This window comes from Nicotiana tomentosiformis, chromosome 2 (assembly GCF_000390325.3).
Source record: "Nicotiana tomentosiformis chromosome 2, ASM39032v3, whole genome shotgun sequence".
NCBI classification, from domain to species: Eukaryota; Viridiplantae; Streptophyta; class Magnoliopsida; order Solanales; family Solanaceae; genus Nicotiana; species Nicotiana tomentosiformis.
Window position 1 is genome coordinate 82,228,232 of NC_090813.1, and position 25,086 is coordinate 82,253,317.

Below are 25,086 nucleotides of genomic sequence, written 5' to 3' on the forward strand. Positions count from 1 at the left end.
AGGTAAAAATCTTCTGTTACGCCGATCACTGATATGAGCCGAGATTCGCGCCGTGATATCCGGTTGAGTACGGATATCACGGCCCTTTGTTAGTAGTGTGTGGCTGCTCTGTGATGCTCTCCGAAGTCTCAACCCTTAAATCGAACCTTGAGGATATGGCCTCGATATCCCCGAGGGCAGGTATTTGCCCAATTCCTAATACGAGGAGTTCTTCGTTCTGACTCTGATACGTTACAGTTATCTTCCCACTCCGCTCGGCTCACTGGGAAGTCGAGTCATGCGACGGGCTCGATTTTACCTGTATACAACGTGTTATTTTATCAATGCCGACATTGATTCAAAACTGTTGTTTCTACCGTTAGCTAAAAATACACGTTGATTTTTTTCTTTTAAGTTTTGCCCCTCAAGTTTTTGCATGTTTGGGTCCAATTCCAGAAATTTATCATGTGCCCCGTTTCTCTCACTTATCAGAATCGAAGAGGGTCGAAGGGTGAGGAATGAGAAATTAAAGAAACGAATTTATTGAATAATGAATAATAAAGGGAAGCAAGACTTGGAAGAATGAGAACCAAAAGATATGAACTGTTTTTTTTTTAATTGACCTCATGTACAATTGTTTAAAAATACTATCATATCACACAAAAGACAATTACATATAATCGTTCATAAAAAATGGGATTAGCAACCACGAAAATGGAAAAAATTATCTGACAGGTGAAACCACAAATTTTGCTAAGGGGTTCAAACTATTAAAAAATAGCACGAAGAAATGAATGAGATTCAAATTTATTATATATACCAAAACAATAATTTTGACATTAAATATAAAATATAACTTTTAGGGTAAAATGGATTCGAAAATTTCCTAGCTAGGTCTGATCGTGATAGCAGGGTAAGTACATTGATAACGTCAAAAAGTTTTACAATGTGCGTGCATTTATATAAGTTGAATCCTAACAAAATTTAAGTTTGGTTTCTGCAACTATTGTAATATTATTGGTTGAATTATGCCAAATGGAAATGATAGCTGGCTTGAATATTAATAATTGTACGTCTTGATATGAGTGATGTGCAAAGCAAGAAAATTAAAAGGAAAAAAATGAAATAAGGGTTTGCCCCTCCTACGCATCCCCTATTACAACCCCAAAAGAACACTTCCTATTGCCCTTTCAACCTACAGTAATATGGCAAGATATGGAAAGAAGAGACATTTCCCTAAAAGGGTAGAAATATTTCTCTGATTGAATTGTGAGCCGCGTGTTTTTGTTCTATGCATAAACATTCAATCCTTTAGTACATCCCATTAATTTATTTTTTTCTTTTCTTGTACTAGGAGTAACATTTGTATTCTTGATATTTCCAATTAAGTCCTTCTTTTCCCTATAAAAATATCCACCTCTCCAATGTTTCTGGACTGCAAAATAAACCTAGCTTAGCCACCAACCCATGAACAAGACCTTCTTAATCTTCTCAAACTCTTCTTAGTTTTCTTCATTTTCTTTTATTTCTAGTATTTGCTACCTTGGTGCTTACTCTGGTATGTGACCAGCCTCTTGTCTTTGTTTTCTAAACTTTATTTACTTCGTCTGTTACAAACTTTGATCATGAAATTAATTCTTTATTAAGAAAGTTTTAAACTCTTGCGTTAGGTGATGAAACTCTTTACTACCTTTGTGTGGTCCTAAAGTCCGAAGTTTCGTTTATCTTATGATCACTTTCTGCATTACCATGCAAGTACCTAATTATCTATTTTTTTTCCTCTTCATTTTGTAATCTGTTCATATATACTAGTAATTGTTTGGATTCTTTCTTTTATTACACAGGTTAAATGAACTATTAAGCTCAAGACATGCTCTGGTGAAGTCTAGGAACCTCTTACAGCAGCCCAACCAAGTAAGTCAGTAAGAAAAATGATTACACCAAACTTCAGCAGATGCACCTCCTTCTGCTCAATTCCTTTTATTTTCTGACTTCTTTTAAGAACGAAGACTTACTCTACAACAGGAAAAGTAATTTTTTTTTTTGAAGAATACATGTGTTTATGACAGTCTAGTACATTTTGCAAGACAGTATTTCCTAATCCCCTAGCATTTGTTATTTTAGTGTTACGTTGATATGGTCTAGCTGCTCATGAGGTCAAGTTTTAGCTTCTTGGCCATATTTCAGTGCAAGACTGGAGGAGAGCTTTTACCTTATTAAGATCGATACAATCATAAGATTCACTTTAATTGTCATAGCTTTAATTAACAATAGGAGTAGTTCGTTCAATGAAAATCTTGTATGTTATGTCCAAAGCAGGTACATCTATAATTAGCTTGCATAATAACTTTTTTCGATTCAAATAAAAATTATGTTTTGGAATATTATTGATATATCAAACTAAACAATGACTGATCAGTGATACATAGCATCAATTAAATAAGTAAGTTTTTACCGAACTGATAATTATGCTGCAATTTAAAGCTTAAACATTTTTCATAATCTAAATGTAAAGATTAACCCTTACCTAACTCCCTTTCTCTCCAGAACATCCCAGGGAAAAAAAGCGAAGAAAACTTTTAGAGAGGGCAGAGGCTAGCTATAGGTTGTTCAACATCAATAAATCATGTTTGTACACAGAGGCGGACCCATACTAGTGAGGGGTCACGGATCCCGTGAATTTCGGTCGAAATTTTTTATATATATATATATACGTATATACTTTGAAAATAATTAATTTAAAGTAAAAATTCTGAGTACGTCTCTATTTGTATAAATGAGGTGTCGTGGAAAACCATGTAAATCAATACTCATATATGCTTGAATATTAACCGATTTTTTAGAAACATGCCTACTTTAATTTTGATATGTAATTAAATGGGTCCCTGTTGTTCGCTGCTCATTGCACAAGGTTAATTTCCTGCTCCCTCATCGTCCTCCTTCCTACGTAGAGGACAGGTATCTTTTTTGTCTCCACTGTCATAGAAACCGGCCATGACCTAAAAAGATATTGAATCAGAAGTTAGTTCACAGAAGCAGGAAAAAAAAAAGAAAAGGGGGAAAACCTCCTCTTCTTCTTCTTCTCTACTCCTTTTTTTTTCTTTTTGGTCCCTAATATTTGCCAATTAACAAAAGTGGATGTACTTTTGTATAACATATAACAGTATGGAACCAATTCTTAGTTCTCTAAAATAGTACTTCGTTATAACAGTCAAAATAATTCGAAATAATTGAGATTGTACTACAGAGAAGTTTGACTGTATTTAACAAATATGGTGTGCTCTTAACGAACATCGATCATCCTTTTCTTTTTCAGAAATTAGGTATGGGAGAATCGCCTGATCCTCCTTTTGAGGAGACATACAAGAAACTTTTTGACGACATAAGAATTGCAAAGGCCTCAAACATTAATTACCACAACCTCTTTGTTGTAGAGGAATGCGAGTTGCCATTGATAGATCTTGAACTATTATATGGAGGAGATTTTGAGATGGAAGAATGCAAGAAAAAGATAGCTAAAGCTTCACAAGAATGGGGTTTTTTCCAAGTGGTCAACCATGGGATTTCACATGATATATTGACAAAAATGAGAATGGAGCAAATCAAGCTTTTCAAGAAGCCATTCCATGAGAAAATGAATGAAAAGAATCACAAATTCTCCAAAGGAAGTTACCGTTGGGGAACTCCTTCAGCTACTTGCCTTCAACAACTTTCTTGGTCCGAAGCTTTCCACGTTCCTCTCACTGATATCTCTAATTCAAGTGATCTAAGCAGCCTCAGGTACTAAAAGTACAACTCTTTTAATTGTTAGCTTCTCTCTCTCTCTTTCTGTGTTTCCTCTTTGCATTATATGTGTACTCTTTGAGTAGTTGTGCAATAAACATATAGAAACAGCATCAGCACCACATGGCATACCAAAATAAGACTAGTATTTCCCATATTATATTGTTTTATTGGAGTATTATCGTTTGGAGTTTAGGATGGTGTGAAAACTATTTACACGTTTAGGTCGAGTATAAGGGAAATATAGTAGATCGAGTATGAGGTAATTATACTTTATACGTAAAAAATATTTTTACATTGTTAATGTATATACTAACTTAAATCCTATTGGTTTAGAATAATAACCATATATTACTAGATAAATCCATTAATTAATACGGAAATGTAAGTACATGAAGTGAGGATATACGTGATAACATTACAGACAGTATCTTGTTATATAATGGGACTAGTTGGCTTCCAATAATGTGTAACAGTAGTTTCCTACTTTTAGAAATTCTGGGAGTTGCCGACTCAGAGAAATGTGAATCATCTTAGGAAGTTTATTAGTAATTGAAAAACTTTTATGGTGAATGGTTATGGCATTTTGGGAAATATGTCTAAGTTCTCAACTTCTTGTCCTCATAATGTTGGACCAGGTGATGACGTTAACCATTAATTGACGATAATATTCAATTAGTGTATGATTATTATAACTTTCTTATCTATTTTAAATTCAGATAGCACGTAAGTGTTTTTTTTGACTCTTTACCGATTTGTTTTTAGTTTTATGACTCTATCTTTTTTTCTTACATATATGGAAATTTATTTTTACTCGTAAGAAATATGTCTTGTACACATAAGAAATCTATAAAGATCATTTTCTTAAATTCAAAATTATAAAGGTAGATTGACGTAAAAATAGCAAGACTAAAAATTATGTCAGTTTTAAGGAGAGAAAGACCAATGGCCCATTCAAATTTAAGGCTGTTCGAAGTCCATTCGACCAGAAAATAATCATCATTCGAACATAAAAAATGAGCCTTGATATCAATATACAGATGACCATAACAACAATTTTCAGTGGTCAAACACGAATTTGCAGCTTAAGAATTACCTTAGACATTGTTCATGGAATAATTCAAATTTTCATTTCTAGGAGTTTTTTGGACTAGATGTATTTTCATTTCCTAATAGTTGTCTTGTGTGGTGACTAATTAAGTTGCTTTGTGGTAGTTACTTAGATCGAAGTTGCTTCTCCTTTTGGATTTTTCGTTTTGTCCAGAAATAAGCATTAACTATGGTCTTCGAAGAAACTTAAATTAGAGAAAATACATCATATTTGTGTAAACTATAATTTCGAAGTATCGATTTGAATACCACTTTAATTAGCATTAGCAACTTAAATTAGAGAACATATATACATTATTTTAATTTAGGTCTTTATTAATTAGAAGAACCAAGTACTCACGAGCAGTGTTTTAAAAGGCTTTTATAGGACTCGCCTTGGGGCTCGCCCCGGGGCGTGCCACTATCAAAACGCCTTGAAACTCATGTGTGAGACTTAGTTATGTGAGGCTTACGCCCCCAAGCGCCCGACGGTGCGTCCTAAACACGCCTAACGCTCAACACTCGGGACTCGCCCAATATTTCCTATGCAAATCATGTGTTGAATTCACAAATTTACATTATTGACTCTCAAAATTCTTTAACAAATAAATTATTAAAGTTCTTTTTATCTATAGAAATATGAAAATTGTGAATAACTCAAATAACGAACTATATATATTATTACATATTTACTAATTAAGAACATCATGAGTGTGAATATCATTTGAATATTTATTCTAAAAATACATAACCAAAATTTATATCCTTACTTGATAGATCTTCATGTCTTAGTTCTATGTCTCTTGCAATTACCATACATTTCTTATTTTACTATTTAAAAATAATTTTATATTTACTCGTGAAGGAGTAATATTTTAAATTCCATTGTTGATAAATTTATTGTGTATTTACTTTTAAAAAGGTAAAATATACAGTTTGATAATATATTTTAAGAAATTATATTTTTTAACTATTTGAAAGTCAAGAAGTTGGAGTTAATTTATATTTCATAGTAACTTTAACAGTATTGTATTATTTATACTTGTATAACATACTAAAAATCTTATTTTATAGGCCAAATACCTATACGACCCCTTAAACTTGGCTCCAATTTCTATTTTAATACCTCAATTTAAGCCAATACCGATTGAACACTCCAACTCCAATAATAGTATGTCTATTAAACACAACCCCTGATGTGGCAAAACCCGTGTTCTTCACCTCTCACAAGCGCGCGTAAATTGGTATCAAATTAAATTTTTCTATTTTTCCAACAAAAAAAAATCACATCTTCTCTTTCTCTCTCTTTCCTCATCTTGCCACCACCAACCCAGCTTTCTCTTCCGCCCCTGCTCCTCATATCTGCGCCACAACTCAGTCTTCTCCTTCACCGTGTTCTCTCCCTATCATCACTGCTACCACCCTTACTCATTAAATTATCCACTAATCAATTATAATTTTTTTAATCGAATAAAAAAATGATAAATATACTAGAAAAAAACTGCCCGGGGATTACATGAACATAACATCGGCAACCAAATCAGTGTTCGTCGGTAATGAAAATTTCGGCGAGTTCTAAAAATTTAACTGCCATTTTCTTTAATTTTCACAATTATCATCCCTTCTTTTTCATAATCCTTGTGGCCTTCTCCGTAAGATCTGGCTCAGAACTTCTTTATTGAAGATAATAGAGCTCAGAACTTCTTACTAAAGATAATAACATTTCTGCTTACCAATTTTCAATTTATTCCTCACATTTCTATTATCCGTTTATGGTTAGATTGAAAAATAGTTATTGATTGTACTAATAGGAGGATATGATAGTTGTGTATATCAGGGGAAGGGAAGATTAATGTGGGTCTAGCAAGAGGAAGAAGTTACATATCTAGCTTTCTTGGAAGATGATGTTGGTGGAGTATTGAAGGTTATGGCAGGAGACCGGGTTGTAATGGGTTTGTGGAAGTTATTTAGTTTTCTTGTTTTTTTCCTTTTGTTTTGTTTTGGTTTTTTATTTTCTCTAAGGTCTTTTTTAAGTTTAAAAGCCATGTGGTATTTTAGGCTTCGTGCATTTTACCATGTCATTGTGCGTCCAGTTCACGCGGCTGGACTTACTTAAGTATATTATATGAGGTGTTTAATAGACATACTATTATTGGAGTTGAAGTGTTCAATCGGTATTGGCTTAAATTGAGGTATTTAAATGGAAACTGGAGCCAAGTTTAAGGGGTCGTATAGGTATTTGGCCTATTTTATATGAGTGTCTTTAGTTCTTTTTAGTTTTCTTGAACTTTTAATGTATTTTTTATATTTTTATTGTGTTATAATACTATATTATTAATTCATAAACTTAAAAAAATAAAGATCCGTGGGGCTTACGCCCCATGTCTCGAGACTTTCGCCGAGCTCCGTATTAAGTAAAACGCTCCGCCTCACGCCTTCGCCTTTTAAAACACTGCTCACGAGTGCCATTATATTTGATACACATACTGTGTTCTTTCTTGATTTATAGATGTGGGTTTTCTAACCCTGTTTCTATATATGAAATGATTGAAATACTTCTATAAAACATGACTCTTCAATATTCTCTATGCCTGCTTACCCAATGCTTGATAATTAAAGAGATTTATGTATTCACCTCATTCCAGGTAGAAAAAGGGCTAATTCATCAAATCAAAAGAGTAAAAAGACAAGTCCTCTGTGAATGTTGTCTGACTCAAAAGATTCTAAATATGGTGAGACAAACCCCGCAAAGTGCATATATGTTTCTGGTAGCAAAACCTGAGACAGCTTCTTAATTACATTTGGATGTGGGTATGAAGATGGGTTTTTAGCAGAGATTAGCCTATATAGACCCATAATCTTTTACACTATCACCCAAAAGAATTCTACATATAACCATTATGAGTTGAAGTTATATTATATTAACGGTATAAAAATATTTATATTATCATGTACATGTAATCTCTATATATGTCGGGTATTAATCAGTAACTTGATAAAAATGGATAATTTACACCGCTGAGTGTCTGCTTGATATTGATAAATCAATGCTTGGATTGTAGTCCTTACCTTTTTTACCCTTTGATGAACTCAGCTCCACAATGGAACAGTTTGCGACAACACTGTCTGAATTAGCACATAAATTAGCAAGAATATTGTCGGAGAAAATGGGATATAAGTCGAAATATTTCAGAGAAACATGTTTGCCAAGTACTTGTTACCTTCGCATGAATAGATATCCAGCATGCCCTCTTTCCCCACAAGTTTTTGGATTAATGCCACACACTGATAGTGACTTCCTCACAATATTGCACCAAGATGATATTGGAGGGTTGCAGTTAATAAGAGATGGCAAATGGATCTCTGTTAAGCCCAATCCTCAAGCACTTATCATCAACATTGGAGATTTGTTTCAGGTAATTACAAATCAATTTTACTGGATTTCCATGCATTTTAACTTGTTATATTATAACATGCCATTTATATATATTTATATACAACAACCCAGTATACACCTTGCTCTTTGAGTGACTCGAACTCATAACCTATTGGTTGGAAGTGGAGGCCGGGTGCTCACCACTAAAGCAACCCATATATATATATATATATATATAACCAAATTAGGCTTATTAGTCATGCATGTTGGGAATATGCTTTAGTCATGTTACTTTAGGTCTCTTTCTTTCTAGAAGCCTATTAGCTTCTATGAGAGATTTTTATGCAGTAGAAATATAGAGACCTTTTAGTTCTCTTTATTTTTATGGCCTGGGATGAATTTTAATGGAGAATCTGGTCAATTGAGGATTTATGTAGGTGACATCCACTTGGGACTGAGTCATTAATGTAGTTATTGTATTACCGAATTAGGCTTATTATATAGAACTAATTTTTTATGTAGGCCATTTGAACACGTTGATGTAAAAAGAATTACTGTCAGATTTGGAGGTTAAACTCATTAAGAGTTCCTTTCAAATACTTTGACATCAGTAACCCATTTTGACTTTCTTGAGCAATGAAGATTGAAGAATTCCACTTGTCTCCTGCATAAAATCAATGGGAATCTTCTGTTAAAATATTCACTCAAGTTTCCTTATGCAGGCCTGGAGCAATGGTGTGTATAAAAGTGTAGAGCACAGGGTTGTTACTAATAAAGCAAAAGAGAGATTCTCAACTGCATTTTTCTTGTGTCCATCCTATGACACTGAAATACGGAGTTGTTTTGAGCCTCCTGTTTATAGAAGATTTACCTTTAGAGAATTCAGACAACAAGTCCAAGAGGATGTCAAGAACTTTGGTTATAAAGTAGGTTTGCCTAGGTTTCTTGTATCAAGTCATTAAACTCAAAAAAGTTTGTGTAAACATTCATATATGGTCACATTTGACCTTTTAAATAGTTTATAGGGGAAAAAGAAGTATAAGTCAATTTTTCTCTTTTTGAGTCTTAATTTAGAAGAGGTTCTTAATGTATACTCCCCGTGTAAGTATTACCTTGTACCCTTTAAGCAAGTAATGAGTGTGAGCTAATAATACTTTATAAATTTTGATATACTATATATACATATTAGTGGAAATGATATTAGTAGTCTTGCTTTATGATGGTGATCTGCAGCTTCTATTTTTTTTTTACTTTTTTTTTTTTTTTTTTTACAACTCCAAAAATACTTGGAAGTAAGAAAATTATTTAAGTAAGGAGCGACAAATAACAAGAACAAAAGGTCGGAGATTTGCAGTCGTACCCTATATGTGTGTCACCTTTTAACTTGTACCATATTTTTAAAAATTATTGATTTGGTAGCCAGCTGACAAAAAATCCGTAATAATATGACAGTTATACCCCTGACAAAAGATATAAAACCTGCATCGCGCATTAATCTCGTGATCTGCAACCTCATTCGTGAAAAAATTTCACATTGAAACTAAAACTTCATGTTAATGTGTAATGACCCAACCGGTCATTTTGACTTTTAGAACTCTGTTCTCCTAAATAAAACTCCCCGTATGTGCTTTTATAAAATTATGACTTACGGGGATGGTTGGTTCGGGATTTGGAAGTGTTCGGGTTGAAATCGGAACACTTGGTTCCTTAAGTTAGCCTTAAAATGCTAAGTTTGACATCGGCCAATATTTTGAGAAAACGACCCCTCAATAGAATTTTGATGATTCCAACAGCTTTGTATGGTGATTTTGGACTTAGGAGCATATTCAGAATTTTTTTTTGGAAGTCCGTAGTTAAATTAGGCTTGAAATGGCTAAAATAGGAATTTAAGTTTGGAAGTTTGACCGGGGAGATGACTTTTTGATATCGGGGTCGGAATTCAGTTCAGAAAATTTTTATAGCTTCGTTATGTCATTTATGACTTGCATGTAAAATTTGAGGTCAATCGGACTTGATTTGATAGGTTCCGGCGTCGTTTGTAGAAATTGAAAGTTTCAAAGTTCATTAGGCTTGAATCTATGTGTGATTCGTGTTTTTAGTGTTGTTGGATGTGATTTGAAGACTCGACTAAGTCAGTATGATATTTTAGGATTTGTTGGTATATTTGGTTGAGGTCCTGAGGGGCTCGGGTGAGTTTCGGATGCCTAACGGATCATTTTTGGACTTGGCTTGATAGCTGAAGTTCTCGTTTCTGCAGGTTATGGTTTCCTTCTACGCGATCGCGTGAGAAGGTATGCGATCGCGTAGGGTTAATTGAGGGTTGCTGAGTTTTGTGCTTCACGATCGCGTGAAGCGGGATGCGATTGCGTAGCTTTGATATTTTATGACTCGCGAACGCGTGAAGAAGGTCGTGTTCGCGTAGAGTAACGGAACAGAAGTAGAGGTCACGTGTTTGCTCTATGCGATTGCGTGTAGAGAGTTGCGATCGCATAGAGCTGGGAACTCTGTGCTTTGCAATCGCGTGGGGATATCCGCGATCGCGTAAAGTTAATTCTGGGCAACTTTATTTTGTTCTTCGCGATCGCGTGCATTTGGCCGCGATCGCATAGAAGAAAAGCCTGGGCAGAATGTTTAAGCTCTAAAAATGGGACTTCGTCCCATTTTTCATTTTTAACGATTTGGAGCTCGAATTGAGACGATTTTTGGGACATTTTCAGAGAAAATATCGAGGTAAGTTTTCTTAACTCAATCTTGGTTGGATTACCCGAATCCAATACTGTTTTTATCAGTTAATTGGTGATTTAAGTTGGAAAATTTTGGAAACCATCTTGGATAGATTTGAGGATTTGAGAGTCGAATTGTTATTGAAATTTAGTCATTTTGGTATGGTTAGACTCGTGGTTGAACGAGCGTTCATATTTCGTAACTTTCGTTGGATTCCGAGACGTGGGCCCCACGGGCAATTTTTGAGTTAATTTCGGATTTTATTTTTTTTAAAATATAGTATTGTTTGATGGAATTGATTCTACATTTTTTGTTGATTGTATCGAATTAATTATGACTAGATACGAGTCGATCGGAGTCGTAAAATCGAGGAAAAGGCATACTACTTGGTTAAATTTGAGCAAGTCGAGCTAAGTGGCTTGTCTAACCTTGTGTGGGGGGGAATTTCCCCTAGGATTGGTATTGAAGTGATAAATTGAAATGTGTTGAAAGTCGTGTACACGAGGTGACGAGTGTGTACACGGGCTACGAAAGATTATGTCTTTAAATTGTGTAGATCGATGTTGCATATTAATTAAATAATTTTACCTTGTTATATTCTTCATCATTGATTTAAATGTTTATACTTTAAATTTGCTTGACCTTTTCATGCTAATTGTTTTACCTGTTTAGTTGAAACTTGGTTTCTTTTATTCTGTGCATTATTTGAAGGGTGATTTTCTTTAAATTAAATATTATTAATATGAATTATTTGACAATTTAAATTTGGTATTGAAGCAACGCATTAAAATTTTGAAATATTATTTTGTTGAGTTATTTATTCCCGAATATTTTGTGAGATTTCTATGCTTATTGTGATGGATCCGTGAGCTCTTTATTGTGAAAAAATATTATTGTTTAATTATTTTGGCATGAGCCATGGACTCTTTATTATGGAAAATATTATTGTTGATTTATTTTGGCAATTTGAAATATTTGGGCACTTGAGGTGCAAATTGTGATATATTGTGATATTGATACGCATGCGGTGGTATAAGATCTGGGTATTGAAACGCATGCGGTGAGATAAGGGTGGCTTGATACGCGTGGCTAGTAGGGAAAACTACTAGAAGTCATGCGGTGTGATAAGGGTGGCTAAAAATGCGGGATGCTATTTCGGAAAAAATATTTTCTTTAAATAAATTGTGAAGGCTCCGGTGGTGATATAAGAAAATGAGATATTGTGAATTTATTTATGATTTGGGACTACGAGGCGGTACCTCGAGAGTGCCCTTGTTGATATTGATTTATGGCCGCAGTTGCCTTTGATTATTGTTGTGATTTTTCTTAAAGTTGAAAAAAATTCTGTTTTGTTTCCGCAAGGTTTTAATTGCCATTATTTGGTGTAATTAAATGGTGACATACTACTTGACTCATTTCTATTGTCATTTTATCTTATTATATTGTTAAACATTTTACCATGCCATTATTTATTTTTTAGTAGGGCCTGACTTGACCTCGTCACTACTCTACCGAGGTTAGGCTTGGCACTTACTGGGTACCGCTGTGGTGTACTCATACTACGCTTCTGTACATCTTTTTGTGCAGATCCAGGTACATCTTACCAGCCCAGACATCAGTGAGTTACCGTTGTACAGAAACTTCGAGGTATATCTGCCAGCATCCGCAGACTCCGGAGTCCCCTTCTATCATTATCATGTTGCTTCCTTATTTTCTTTAGACCTTGATATATATAGAGAGAGAGAGACATAGAAGATAAATTCTTAGAAGCTTGGGACTTATTTCCACCGGGTTTTGGGAGTTGTAATTATTTGATTTGTAGTTTATTTATTTCAGATATCTATTATTATTCCGCATTGATAGCCTTATCTAGTCTTAGAGACTAGGTGTCATCACGACCTCCTACGGGGGGAATTTGGGATCGTGACATAATGCATGCTGAAGTTATTTATCCTTAAGTCTACAGTTTTGTCATGAGTTTTATCCGAAACTTAAGTCTAAACATGCTTAAATGTTTTAGTTCATTTGCTAAAACTTTAGACTAAACATGCTTTAAGTTTTTATTTTGTAGTATGTAATTTTCTAATGAGTTTTTGCTAATACATGCTGAAGTTATTTAGTTCATTTGCTAAAATTTCATACCAAAACATGCTGAAATTTTGTCCTGCAGCCTACAATTTTGTCATAAGTTTTATCTGAAACTTCAGTCTAAACAAGCTGAAGTTTTTTAATTCATTTGCTAAAACTTCAGACTAAATATGCTTAAGCTTTTGTCTTACAGTATGTAATTTTCTAATGAGTTTTTGCTAATGCGTGCTGAAGTTATTTAGTTCATTTGCTAAAATTTCATACCAAAACATGCTGAAGTTTTGTCTTGCAGTCTACAGTTTTGTCATGAGTTTTATCCAAAATTTCAGTCTAAACAAGCTGAAGTTGTTTAGTTCATTTGCTAAAATTTTGGATTAAACATGCTTAAATTTTTGTCTTGCAGTATGTAATTTTCTAATGAGTTTTTGCTAATGCATGCTGAAGTTATTTAGTTCATTTGCTAAAATTTCATACCAAAACATGCTAAAGTTTTATCTTGCAGTCCACCGTTTTGTCAATCGTCTTTTATTAAAGGACAAAATCGCCTTTTTAAAACGCTTTTAACAAAAAAACGGTTACGAATGCAAACGAAAAAATAAAATGGGTACAAGTTATGGTCGCCCCATTCAATTTTTACCAAAAGGTTGTAGTGTTGTAGACAGACGGATATGGGCTATGAGGCCCAAGGTGGTTTAGTGGCCCATTACTATTGGCCCAAAAATTTGGCCCATGAAGCTCAAGTTGCAAGTCAAACAAAAACCAAGCATTTTCACCGGCTGTTCTTCTTAAAGGTGGTGTTTAATTTTTGTTCCTATTTAAAAAGTTCAGTAAATATAGACACCTGTTCTTCTATCACCAAAGGATGTGGTATAATGGATAAGACTGCTCTTCCTTTAACCAGAGGTCTCGAGTTCAAATCCTGGGTATGAAAAAATTCTTGGTAAGGAGCGCTTCTCCCCGAATGGGGTCCTATGCGGCGCGAATCCGAATATAATCGAGCTTCAATGCGAGTACCGGACACCGAATGGGAAACCAAAAATAAAGACACCCGTTCTTCTTCTCCATTTTTCTTTCCTCCTCTCTTCTTCCAATAAATTATGAGCATACAATAAAATTAAAAAAATGGCATATGTGTTGTAATAAGTTAAACACTCGGTGCTTATTTGGATTGGTTAGGTTGGAAAAATTTGAAGAGGATCATTGTTTGATTTTGTGAAGCTTAAATACAAGTTGACATAAAGAAATAATTTATAACTTTTGAATTTAAATATGTCATAAGATTTTTATGATAAAAAATTTATAATTAAATTGTATCTAAATATAAAAATATACATTTTTGGGATCAGACTAATAAAAAAAATAATGCCACATAAAATAGAATAAATGAAATAATTGGTTAAAAATTTATTTAATCACTTTATTAATTAGTTGCCCTTATATAATCAAAAAGTAAGTAAAGTTTTTCGTATTAAATTTCAATTATCTAGAATAAAGAATATAACTTATATCAGAAAAACTAGAATGATTGACATTATATAGCACGAACCTTATTGAAATCATAAAACTTGTTGAGCTGATTTGACTGAAAGAAGTCAACGATTTAAGGACAGAAACGTCAATTTGCCCATATAGAAGCAGCCTTCATATACAAACGCAATCTGAGTTTGTCGGAGACGGAGATTTAAAAAAAAGCCGACGACCGGAGATGGCGGTAAGAAGAGCGATGATGCAGTGGTTTGCGCTCACAGTAGCAATAGTGCTCTCCCTTCTGATTCAGCCTTCTTCCTCAATTTACTGTGATGAAGATGACTGTTACGATCTCCTTGGGTAATCAATTCTCCCAATTACACTATATATCCTTTTTAAATTCATTTTTTTCATTATTTTTTCCACTTGTTTATTATTATTGTTTTTGAAATTTTGATAGGGTGACTCAGAATGCCAATGCTTCTGAAATCAAGAAAGCTTATTACAAGCTCTCTCTGAAACAGTATTTTTTTTTTCTTTCTCCTATTTCTGTTTATATTCTTATCATTTTTTTGGTTAATTTGGAAGTTGTTGATAATTTTGTTGTTTAGTCATCCAGATAAAAACCCCGATCCAGAATCAAAGAAGTTTTTTGTCAAAATTGCAAATGCTTATGAGGTAATCAATATTCTGGTTACAATCTATTTTTCAGGTTTTGGTTTTCTTTTTTCTTGTTTTGCTTCAGTAATGCATCAGTTAGCACATCATATTATGGTTTCAGTTATATGTATATATTAACAAAGGCGCCAATTCAAAATTCAGCACAGCCTCCAATGAATCAAAAAAAGAGGAAAGAATTAGATGGAAGTGGCATAACTGGAGTGAATTTGGGTCAATCCTAATGGAGTGTTAATTTCATACTGTATAGAAAAATGAACTTTCTTGTGGCCCTTGGTCATCACAATGTGTTTTCATTAAGTGAGATGCATCTGATCTAAAACCAATACTCCCTTTGTCCCATCAGAGGCGGATACAGGATTTGAACTTTGTGGGTTAGAGTTTGGGATTCTACCACAGCTTATTTGATTACTGGGTTCGAAATCAATGTTTTTTTACATACACATACATGGTATGAGTCAAAGCTACCGGGTTAGTATGAACCCATTAATAATACCCTACATCCTCCTCGGCATCTCCATATTATATGAGTTGTTTGACAGGAAATGGGGTTTTAAGATGTTAATTATTTGCTATATTAGTTGTAATGGAGTAAAATATTATAGTACTTATAACTAAAAGTTAGCTTAATGGAACATTATCTAACAGTTGGGGACGTCATATAATTGGGATGGAGGGAGTAGTATGTTTTTGTGATAAATATTAAATGGCTGATTTTTCTTTGTAGATTTTGAAAGACGATGCCACGAGGGAACAGTATGATTATGCACTTGCCCATCCAGAGGAGGTTAGTTTCCATTTAGATATTGTTTGCATAAACAATAATTCATAGAATTACGATGAGGAATCCTAGTGGTTCAGTTTTTATGTCTTCGACTATCTTGGGAAATTGTATTAGACTTCTCAATTAATAGATGATAGTCAGGTCACTAATGTCTTTTATTCGTGCTTTTGAATTTTCAGTTTTTCTACAATACGGCACGGTATTACCATGCTTACTATGGTCACAAAACTGTGAGAGCCTTTTCCTATTTCCTGCCAGATATTTGTTTTCTTTTGTCCATAACACTTCATATGGGTGAAACTTTGAGCTTGAGATTTCATTGATACATATTAAGTTGATTCTATGCTCACTTAGCTGTTTTTGTTTTAAATTGTAGGATCCCCGTGCTGTCCTCATTGGTCTTCTTCTGATACTCTCATCATTTCAGTATCTGAATCAGTGGACAAGATATAATCAAGTAAAGTAACAGTACACATTCATTGCTAGGATTTCTTTCAACTTGCTACCTGCATCAGCAATTACTGGTTAAAAAATAGCTTTTTATTCTAGCCTGGAAACTGAAGAATGCTGTCATGACTTTTGTTTTGCTTTGATTTCTTCCATTTATTTTGGCTTTATGATTGAAAATTCAAGTGATGACTCAAGTTTCAGTTTGATGATCTAAGAGCAACACGATCCTTAGCAATAAAAGAAAAGAATAGCTCTATAATGATCGGTGAGATTATATGAGCAATCATTCTGCATAGGTGACTGTCTGCCTTGAGTATTTGTCTTGGTAAACATAGCTGATATAAAGATACATCATTTTATGTTCCTATCTAACAAGGTGTGATTAGTTGTTTGGAGATAATTATTGTTTCTTGCCAAATTTGTGTACGATATGCATCTTTAGATGATTTATGCTTGCGATTAGTAATCAATAGCTGAACTACAACATCGTTGGGCCAGTTCTAGCCTCTAGCCAATGTTACTCTTATTACTCCCTGTTCTGTTTCACCTATTATCGTAGGATAAGTACACGATTCACCAGAACTGAAAACTGAGCGAATAGGGATTCTTGGGATTGTTCAAGTCTTCTTCTATGGCTAGAACGTTAGAAAGTAGTGTATTCTGAGGAGTTTAATTAGGACAACTGACAACAACAGAGAGTTGATCCATAAAGAGTTTGGAGAACAAGGAGAAATTTGTGGTGATGTTGATCCAATAGAATGTAAGAAACAAAGGCATTACTAAGAGAGATCTAATTAGTAATTATCATGCCTCTATCCATATTTAGAAAAAATCAATCATAGTTTTACTACTTTTACTCTAGCCATTAACCTGTTGCAACCCTCCACCTTTTGTCGGGGCTTGGGACTGGCTATGCTTTGCAAATCTTAAATAGGTAAAGTTAACGACATTGACTGTGCCTATTCCCGAAAATTTAAGAGGGAGAAGGATGAGATTCTGTGAATTCACATTAAATGCCCTTGATCCAAGACTGCAAAAATCGCTATAGAAGCCACAAAAGCTTCAGCAAGTTGAACCACGATTCTCAGTTTCTCACAAAACTCTCCCCTATTCTGAATGAGCATCTGAAGATTCAGTAGCTTCCAATTACCTATAGAAATAAGACTGATGTGAGGCAGCTACCTATTTCTTGAATTCTAAGGCGAGTAGGAGACCACATTTTTTGCAATTTTACTATTTAAATAATAGATCACCAAGATACGCCCCAAAATTCGACAGTAAATCATAAAGCATTAATCTTCATAACATGTTTTATAGCAGGGCCCACGGTTTTCTACATATTCCTTTCTCACTTTTCGGCTACCTAGTTTGAGTTGCAATGGAAATGATCTTGGGTGAGTTTTTTTATTTTTTAGGAGGGGAACATTGCAAAATAGTAGTTGGGATCCAAAAGAAGTGCAATTTGCTGAAAAGTTACATCATGGTGAAAATAAAATAAAACAAATAAAAAGTTCTCCTTATTTTGAATTCTGGGAGATGGTAATATCTGGCATAAATAAAATGTAGTTACCTTGCACTTCAACAAAAAGTAGAAGAGAGTGACCTATAGTTGGAGATGGAAGTAGTTTTTTTCTTGCTTCTTACTATTTCTTCGCCATGTGTTATTAATTGCGATTTCGTCTTTTACTAGGCTATTGAGATGGTCAAGAAAACACCAGCTTATAAAAACAAGCTACGTGGTTTGGAGCTTCAACGCACTGGAGGAGTTGCTAATAGGAAGAAGAGCAACAAGCAGATGGACAAGTATGAGCAGATCTCTTCGTTTATTGACTATGCAACCTGATTTGAATCTTCTGGCTTTAGCTTGACAAAATATACTTGCTTTTCATATAGGCTGTCATTCAAATTTGTTTATTTGCTAAATCTGGGTTTATCCGCTGAATTCGCTATTTTGTGATCACAGGAAGGTGGAGGAAGAACTTAGCAAGGAACTCAACTTGGACATAAAGGGAACTGAAAAGCCTTCTGTTTGGGAATTAATTGGAATCCGTTTTATACTTCTTCCTTACACTCTGGGAAAGGTAGCAGCTTTTTGTGTTTTATGCATTACAATGAAATAAAAAGACATTTTGGCTTTGTCTGTTGATATCCAAATTTCCTTGTGCTTATAGTTTGTTCTGCTAGAGGGTTTAAAATAAGATACTTTCTGGCTATGGATATCATATATTCAGAGTTGCTGACATTCTTCTTCTATCTTCTGCAGCTTTTGCTATGGTATGGATCTTGGTTCTGGAGGTACAATGTCAAGCGTGCTCCATACTCGTGGGAAGATGCCTCCTATTTGACACGAAGGTCTCTTAGGATTTCTATTGACTCATGGATATCTATTGGTAAGACTAAAACTGATCTTCAAACATGTTCTATGTGTACAACTTGTGGTAGTGTTGGGTATTTGATTTGAATTAGATGAAATAGGAGAAAAAATATTCCACTGTGTAGTTTAATTGTATAAGAAAAAATATGGCTATAGTAAAATGAATTTGGCCCAAATGATTTGAGTATCAATCCAAGGGCGAGGTAGATCCTACCACCCTATACCCGACTCCTCCATTGACTTGCTTAATTAGGAGGAATTCCTTACAATGACCAGTGCAATTCGTGCATCTTATTGTATTCCAGAAATTGATCAAAGAGAAAATATATAACATTCAAGATTGAAAGTAATTGATCATGGTGAGGTAGATTCAAACTTGAGGTTTGTTGTGTGCTCATATCTGAAGATGCCAAACTGGTGGATGTTATATAAAAATCTCTTATACTATGTTGGCATACTGTAAACCATCTCTTTAATAGGTGAATTGGACCTTGAAATAAAGTTCTTATTTTCCTTTTCATTTTGACATCTACTAGGCATATTCATTCTTTCTGTTTACCTTTTCTTTTCTTAAATTGCCGACTTTACGCTTTAGGGCTCTTAGTTATTGACTGAAATTGTAGATTTCCACATTGCCATCTAGGTTGGTAATCATGATCTTTAGCTATCGCAGATTACTTCTTAAGGACCTTCTAGTCAGATCAGTCACTTGATTTAGGTTGCCTGCTCTGAAGCTATCAAGGGACAAGTGGTAACTTTTAAGTTCTAGAAGAAAAACAGATATAAGTGCGGCTAAAGAAATATACCCAAAAGAAAAAATAATCTAAAATGTAATCAACCATAGATGTTAACTGGCACTGCATCAATTCGTTTTGTACTTTTTGAAATTTCAGTGATGCCTTTTTATTCTCCAAATGCAGAATATCTGTCGCGTTGGTTGAGTTAAACTGAAAAAAGTTCAAAAACCAACTATAAAGCACACAACATGTGTCGCTCTGTCTTCTCCACTACCTAATCTCTTTATGATCCTTCGCACTCATCAATTTATTTTTGGGTTAAATTCATGCAAGACAGCTTAGGTATTAGTCGTCAATTGACATGGGCATTAATCTGAATGTATGAAAGGATGCCACAAAGTGGCAATTTTGAATAATATAAATGGCCAAGTTGAAACCAAAAAGTATTTCAGATGCCTGTGTAAATCTTAAGAAATATATAAGTGATGAAGGCTGTATATGCCACTGCTGATGCTTTTAACGAATGTCTCCTCGACCTTTGCTACTTGGCATACTTCCGATATAGTGTTTTGAAGAAAGTTTCTTTTCATTTCCTCACTGCTTATGTTTCTTCCAATGTTCATGCTTCTTTTATCAGACGAATCAACCAAGGAAGATCTTATTCAAAGACGACTTTGGGAGAAGTCCAACTTCGAAAGCTATGTGGCAGAGATGCGCAAGGAATCGAAACGCCGAAGATAAAAGTTTTTTCTTACTCAAGGTTATGTGTAGGATGAGACCAGCTTTGATGGAAAGTGTTTTGACACATGAAGCCAAAAGTCTAACGTTTCATTCTTGAAGACAACAAAATTCTTTTGACACCAAAAGCTTATTAGATTGGTAGTATCCTCATAGAACTTGGATAGTCACAGTTAGTGTCACTACTGTACTAGTATTCAGAATAACTATACAAAATACGTATCGGGAAGCAATCATACTGCATTTGGAGCAATTTCGTGGACAAGCTTCTTCTGATGAGCACCACTCCCCATGGTGATTTTGCTGATATAATGCTAGGTTAGAATATGTGGCGGACCATCTGTATGTTCTGAAAGCCGAGATTGCGTTCCATCAGACAATACACTTCATACTTGGCTTGGCTATGTTGTATTTGTATGTACCATATTCTTAACTGGTGAATATGATAATTGCAGGTCTATCATTACCAATTGGCAGTGTTAGCTCAACCAAACCTTTTATTTTCTATCTGCATTGACTTCATCTAGCAGCAGAATGGAATTAGTTTACCGGGCTAACTTCCATGGCAACGCGAGCAGTTTAACTCATCACTACCTTGTATTGGCAGTGGAATTGTATTTACCCTTTTTTTTTTACACTCTACGTGAGCTGTTACGTCATGAAAGGGAGCCAAAAAGAATATCAACTCCACTCAGAATTTTGCCAAGACCTTACATCTTTATCTTCTATTCTTGAGTCAGTTGTTTTCCCAACAAACAACAATGCACCCACCTTCTTTATTAGAATGTCCCATGCATCTTCATCATCAATGCTCATCATCTTTTGTAACTTACTGTCCAGGAACTAGCACTCCTTAAAAAAGTCTCTAGTGTCTTTAATCAGCACTATATATACTCAATACCTAGAGATGCTAGTTGCAACAACAAAATCGTCTTTGAGTTGTAGAGTTGTTTCTTTTGAGCCTGCAAGCGATAAACCAGCGTGAACTTCACAAAGACAGGTGGTAATATGCAAAACCAAGATTGTCGCTTTGCAACTCTTGAATTCAACACTCTGCTGTTGGGATATCGACATCGCGTTCCATGGTCGGTCACAAAGTTGTAATATTCTGCTTTGTGCTGATAGTGTATCAATTCTACTAAAGTAAGACTAACAAGCACGAAACAAGTTTAATACAAGTGAAATAGCCTCCCTACCTGTAACATTTAAGAAGATCCTTTGTGTAGAAGAAATAAAAAGGAAAAGAGAGTTGTTGCTCCATCATTCTGAATACCCTTTCATATTTATACTGCTCTGAAATAGACCGTATGAACAGATCCACAAAATCCTCTACCATATGTGCCAAAAAGGAAAATGCTTAACAAGCAGTATTGGACCACAATCTAGAGCCAAAAGTGGATGACTAATGTTACATCGCAATTGTCAGGTTTTGTAAATGTGTTGTTCTTTCAAAGGATTGGACGAATCATGTTACCATTTGATTCTACTTGCTTTAGTAAAAGCTGCAAGCTAAGAGAGGACGGCACCATGTTTTTTATTTGGCTTTGCTCTAATATTGCCCCTTACTTTGATCATGAGTCGAGGCTCTGATACAAGTGTCACCGATCACTTTCTTCCGTGCTTGGAATTTGGAAAGACGATGCGAGGCATAGCAACCTCGCTTCGGTCAAAACATCTTGTAGGGTCATAATCGCGTGCAATATAGATGCAAATGGAATGTCATAGAACCAAGAGTGAATTTGCGAACAAAAAAACAATTAACCAAATATTGAACGTATGTTAGATTGCACGTACACACTCTTTCTAGCTTCAATTAGGGGTGTTAAAACCGAACCGAAAAATCACACCAAACCGAAAAGTCAAACCAAATCGATTAAAAAACGAGATTAGGTTTGGTATTGAGAAGAAGAAAAAATTTGAACCAAACCGACATATAAATATTTAGTTTTTATATATATTTTTAAAACTTTATATAGAATTTTCTTTAAAAATGCCTACAAATACTTGAGATCCTCTCATGGGATGTAATATCTAATAGAACTATGAAGTACATCCATTTTTATTTACTTTAAATAATGTTGTATGGGTCAAAATATATCTCTAGAATATAAGTCAAAATGACATCGGTAAAGCATCTCCAGGTCGCCATGGGTCGAAGTGATCTAATCAACAATGAAGGCCGTGATCGAAGAGTCATCAAGGCCGAGATCGAGCACCCTTAACACAGTTATAACGGCTAATTTCAAGATAGGACATAAGAAAGAATATTCTAGTGAATATTCTCTGCACTTGTACTGTTAGGATTTTTAGGAACATGTTTCCTATAAATAGAAAGAGACACAATGATAAGGGACATGTGAGATTCATTTGTAAAATACACTTTGACTTTAAAGCAGAGAATACTAGTCGAGGTCGGAGAACCCACCCTAAGGTACTTCCACGAAAGCGGTATGGATAACGATGAGAGCAGAAGGCAGGAACTCGACGAAATCGACGAACGAAGTGATATGGCGTACATCAGGATGGCTGCCCAAAAACAATAAGAAGAATGTTATTACAACAAGAAAGCAAAGGTCCGACCGCTCAAAGTCGGGGACTACGTGCTAAAAGCCAAACTCAAGCGAGCAAAGACCTCCGGGAAGGCAAGCTGGGAACAAACAAAATTACAACCAAAGCGAATAAGGGTTCATTCCAACTAGAAACAATGGAAGGAAAGCAACTACCAAACAATTGGAACATCAGCCACCTTAAATACTTCAACTTATGACAGAAAAAGTGTCTCCCAAGTCGTACTCTTTTTCCCTCACTTGAGTTTTGTCCCATTTGAGTTTTCTCAAAGAGGGTTTTAACGAGGCGGCGAGGGGAACACTTCAAGTCGAAGTACGCGAGGGAGGGGCCATTGTTAGATTTTTATTGCTTAATTCCTCAATACTCTACAAGTCAAACAATGAAGGGACTAGATAGACTAGGACTGGAACACCAGCAAACACCAAAAATCTGTAATTTTCTCCAAGTATGTAACCAAAGCAACAATGTCAAAGTAATAAGAAACTTACGTTTATCAGGACACCTTTTTCGTATTAAGGTTACGTTTGACCCTACTCGAACAATACCTACCGACCCTCGACCGCGACTTAACGAAAGGTTATGTTCGACTAAGCTCGAACAAATAACTACCGGCCCTCGGCCGTAATTTAACGAAAGTTTATGTTCGATTAAGCTCGAACAAACACCTACCGACCCTCGACCGCGATTTAAAAGGTATGTTCGACCCCTCTCGAACAAACAGCTACCGGCCCTTGGCCACAACTTAACGAAAGGTTATGTTTGATCCCGTTCGAACAAACACTTACCAGCCCTCGATCGTGATTTAACGAAAGGTTACGTTCAACTAGGCTTGAACAAACACCTACCAACCCTCGGCTATGATTTAACGAAAGGTTATGTTTGACTAGGCTCGAACAAACACCTACCGGCCCTCGGCTGCGATTTAACGAAAGGTTATATTCGACCTTGCTCGAACAAACACCTATCGGCCCTCGGCCACATCTCAACGAAGAAACGTACGTGACCTATCAATATTTGGCTCCAAGGCCACAACCATTTAAAAGACAATAACAATAAGAAGGTAAAAAAGAAAAACGAGCAAACAATAGAAGCAAAAAACATACAAGTATAGAAAATAAACCACAGGAACGGAAGAAGATGCAAGGAACAACTTTGATATTTCATATGTAAACTGTTTACAAAAGCTCGTGAAGATGCCATCAAAAATACATAAAAAAGTCAAAAAGAAAACTATCGGTCGCCGCCATCACGGCCTTCAATGCCCCTGCCAACTCGGTCATCAACGGCATCACCACCCTAACCACTGATACCCTCACCATCTCGATCCCCCTCGCCATCGCCACTTTCGCCCTCGAGATAAGTGGTATCATACTAGACGTTCTCTTCAAGCCGGTCTACACCCTCGTCCCCATCCTCCTCATCGGCCTCAGGCGTAGCGGAATCATATCCACAAGCGACTCTATCTTCACGAGCCTTAACACGAACACCTTCAAGGGCAGCCTCAGAAACGGACCCCGCCGCATGCAAAACTCGAAATACATCTAACTAGGTCTCACCATGAATCCATTCTTCATATAACTCCCGAGGTACATTGGGAAAATATGAAATACGGGAAGAGGACGGTTGTGCAAGTAATTGGGCCTTCTCGGCCTCCAAAGTGGCCACTCGATCATGAAGAACGGAGTTATCTTTCTCCAGCTCTCTGATCCTCTCCTCGAGTCGATCTTCCTTAGCCCTCGCCGTTGATTGATCGTTCTCCCGCTCGGCCTGGAGAATCCTATTCTCCAAATCAAGCATCTTCATCTTCCTCTAAGCATCCAAACGAGAGGACTCCACTTTCTCAAGCTCCTTTTGCTTCTCGGCGATCTCACTATTGAGGGCCTCCAACTGAAGTCGTCACTCTCTTAACTGTCCCCGCAACTTGACCACTTGAGCTTAAGGGTCACTGCATTGAGCCTTTACACCCCTGCTGACCTCAAGCTCCTCTTCCATACTCGTCAACGTCCCCTCAAGGATACTACATTTCTAGATGGCCTTCACCAGCTCACCATCCTTCTCTTTCAACTCGTCCCGAAGGGCCATATGCCTTCACGAAATCGCCTGCAAAGATCTCGATACTTGCCACAATACTCAAAATACTTATATTTCAATTTCATAAATATTTCTTTATGCCTCTTCTCCCTCCAGGCGCTCTCAATCTCCAAAATCATCGTCTGCAATCATAAAAAGGAAAGAGAAAAAAGAAGTCAGA

The 25,086-nt window shown here is 35.6% G+C and overlaps 2 protein-coding genes across 3 annotated transcripts; both read left to right on the forward strand.

The window, feature by feature from the left end:
- The first annotated feature begins 1,409 nt into the window (after positions 1-1,409).
- LOC104111435 (gibberellin 2-beta-dioxygenase 8) lies at positions 1,410-9,263 on the forward strand. 2 transcript variants are annotated; one of them, XM_070195652.1, is made up of 5 exons: positions 1,410-1,537; positions 1,824-1,893; positions 3,296-3,759; positions 7,946-8,267; positions 8,950-9,263. In XM_070195652.1, the coding sequence occupies exons 3-5, from the start codon at positions 3,305-3,307 to the stop codon at positions 9,187-9,189; spliced, it is 1,017 nt and encodes a 338-aa protein (XP_070051753.1). In that variant the 5' UTR covers positions 1,410-1,537; positions 1,824-1,893; positions 3,296-3,304; the 3' UTR covers positions 9,190-9,263. The 2 variants fall into 2 exon arrangements, with proteins under 2 accessions (XP_070051753.1, XP_070051752.1); XM_070195651.1 differs by lacking the exons at positions 1,410-1,537; positions 1,824-1,893 and adding an exon at positions 2,845-2,937.
- Positions 9,264-14,690: 5,427 nt separating this feature from the next.
- Positions 14,691-20,737, forward strand: LOC104087239 (chaperone protein dnaJ 50). The gene is made up of 10 exons (XM_009591660.4): positions 14,691-14,866; positions 14,967-15,029; positions 15,118-15,184; positions 15,912-15,971; positions 16,148-16,198; positions 16,345-16,425; positions 18,109-18,221; positions 18,382-18,499; positions 18,682-18,808; positions 20,167-20,737. The coding sequence occupies exons 1-10, from the start codon at positions 14,745-14,747 to the stop codon at positions 20,268-20,270; spliced, it is 906 nt and encodes a 301-aa protein (XP_009589955.1). The 5' UTR covers positions 14,691-14,744; the 3' UTR covers positions 20,271-20,737.
- The last annotated feature ends 4,349 nt before the right edge of the window (positions 20,738-25,086 follow it).

Coding starts and splice junctions, on each gene's coding strand:
- LOC104111435 (XM_070195652.1), top strand. CDS start 3,305: ATGGGAGAATCGCCTGATCCTCCTTTTGAGGAGACATACAAGAAACTT. Junction 3,760..7,945: donor AGTGATCTAAGCAGCCTCAG/GTACTAAAAGTA, acceptor TGATGAACTCAG/CTCCACAATGGAACAGTTTG. Junction 8,268..8,949: donor ACATTGGAGATTTGTTTCAG/GTAATTACAAAT, acceptor TTCCTTATGCAG/GCCTGGAGCAATGGTGTGTA.
- LOC104087239 (XM_009591660.4), top strand. CDS start 14,745: ATGGCGGTAAGAAGAGCGATGATGCAGTGGTTTGCGCTCACAGTAGCA. Junction 16,426..18,108: donor AGTGGACAAGATATAATCAA/GTAAAGTAACAG, acceptor GTCTTTTACTAG/GCTATTGAGATGGTCAAGAA. Junction 18,222..18,381: donor AGCAACAAGCAGATGGACAA/GTATGAGCAGAT, acceptor TTGTGATCACAG/GAAGGTGGAGGAAGAACTTA.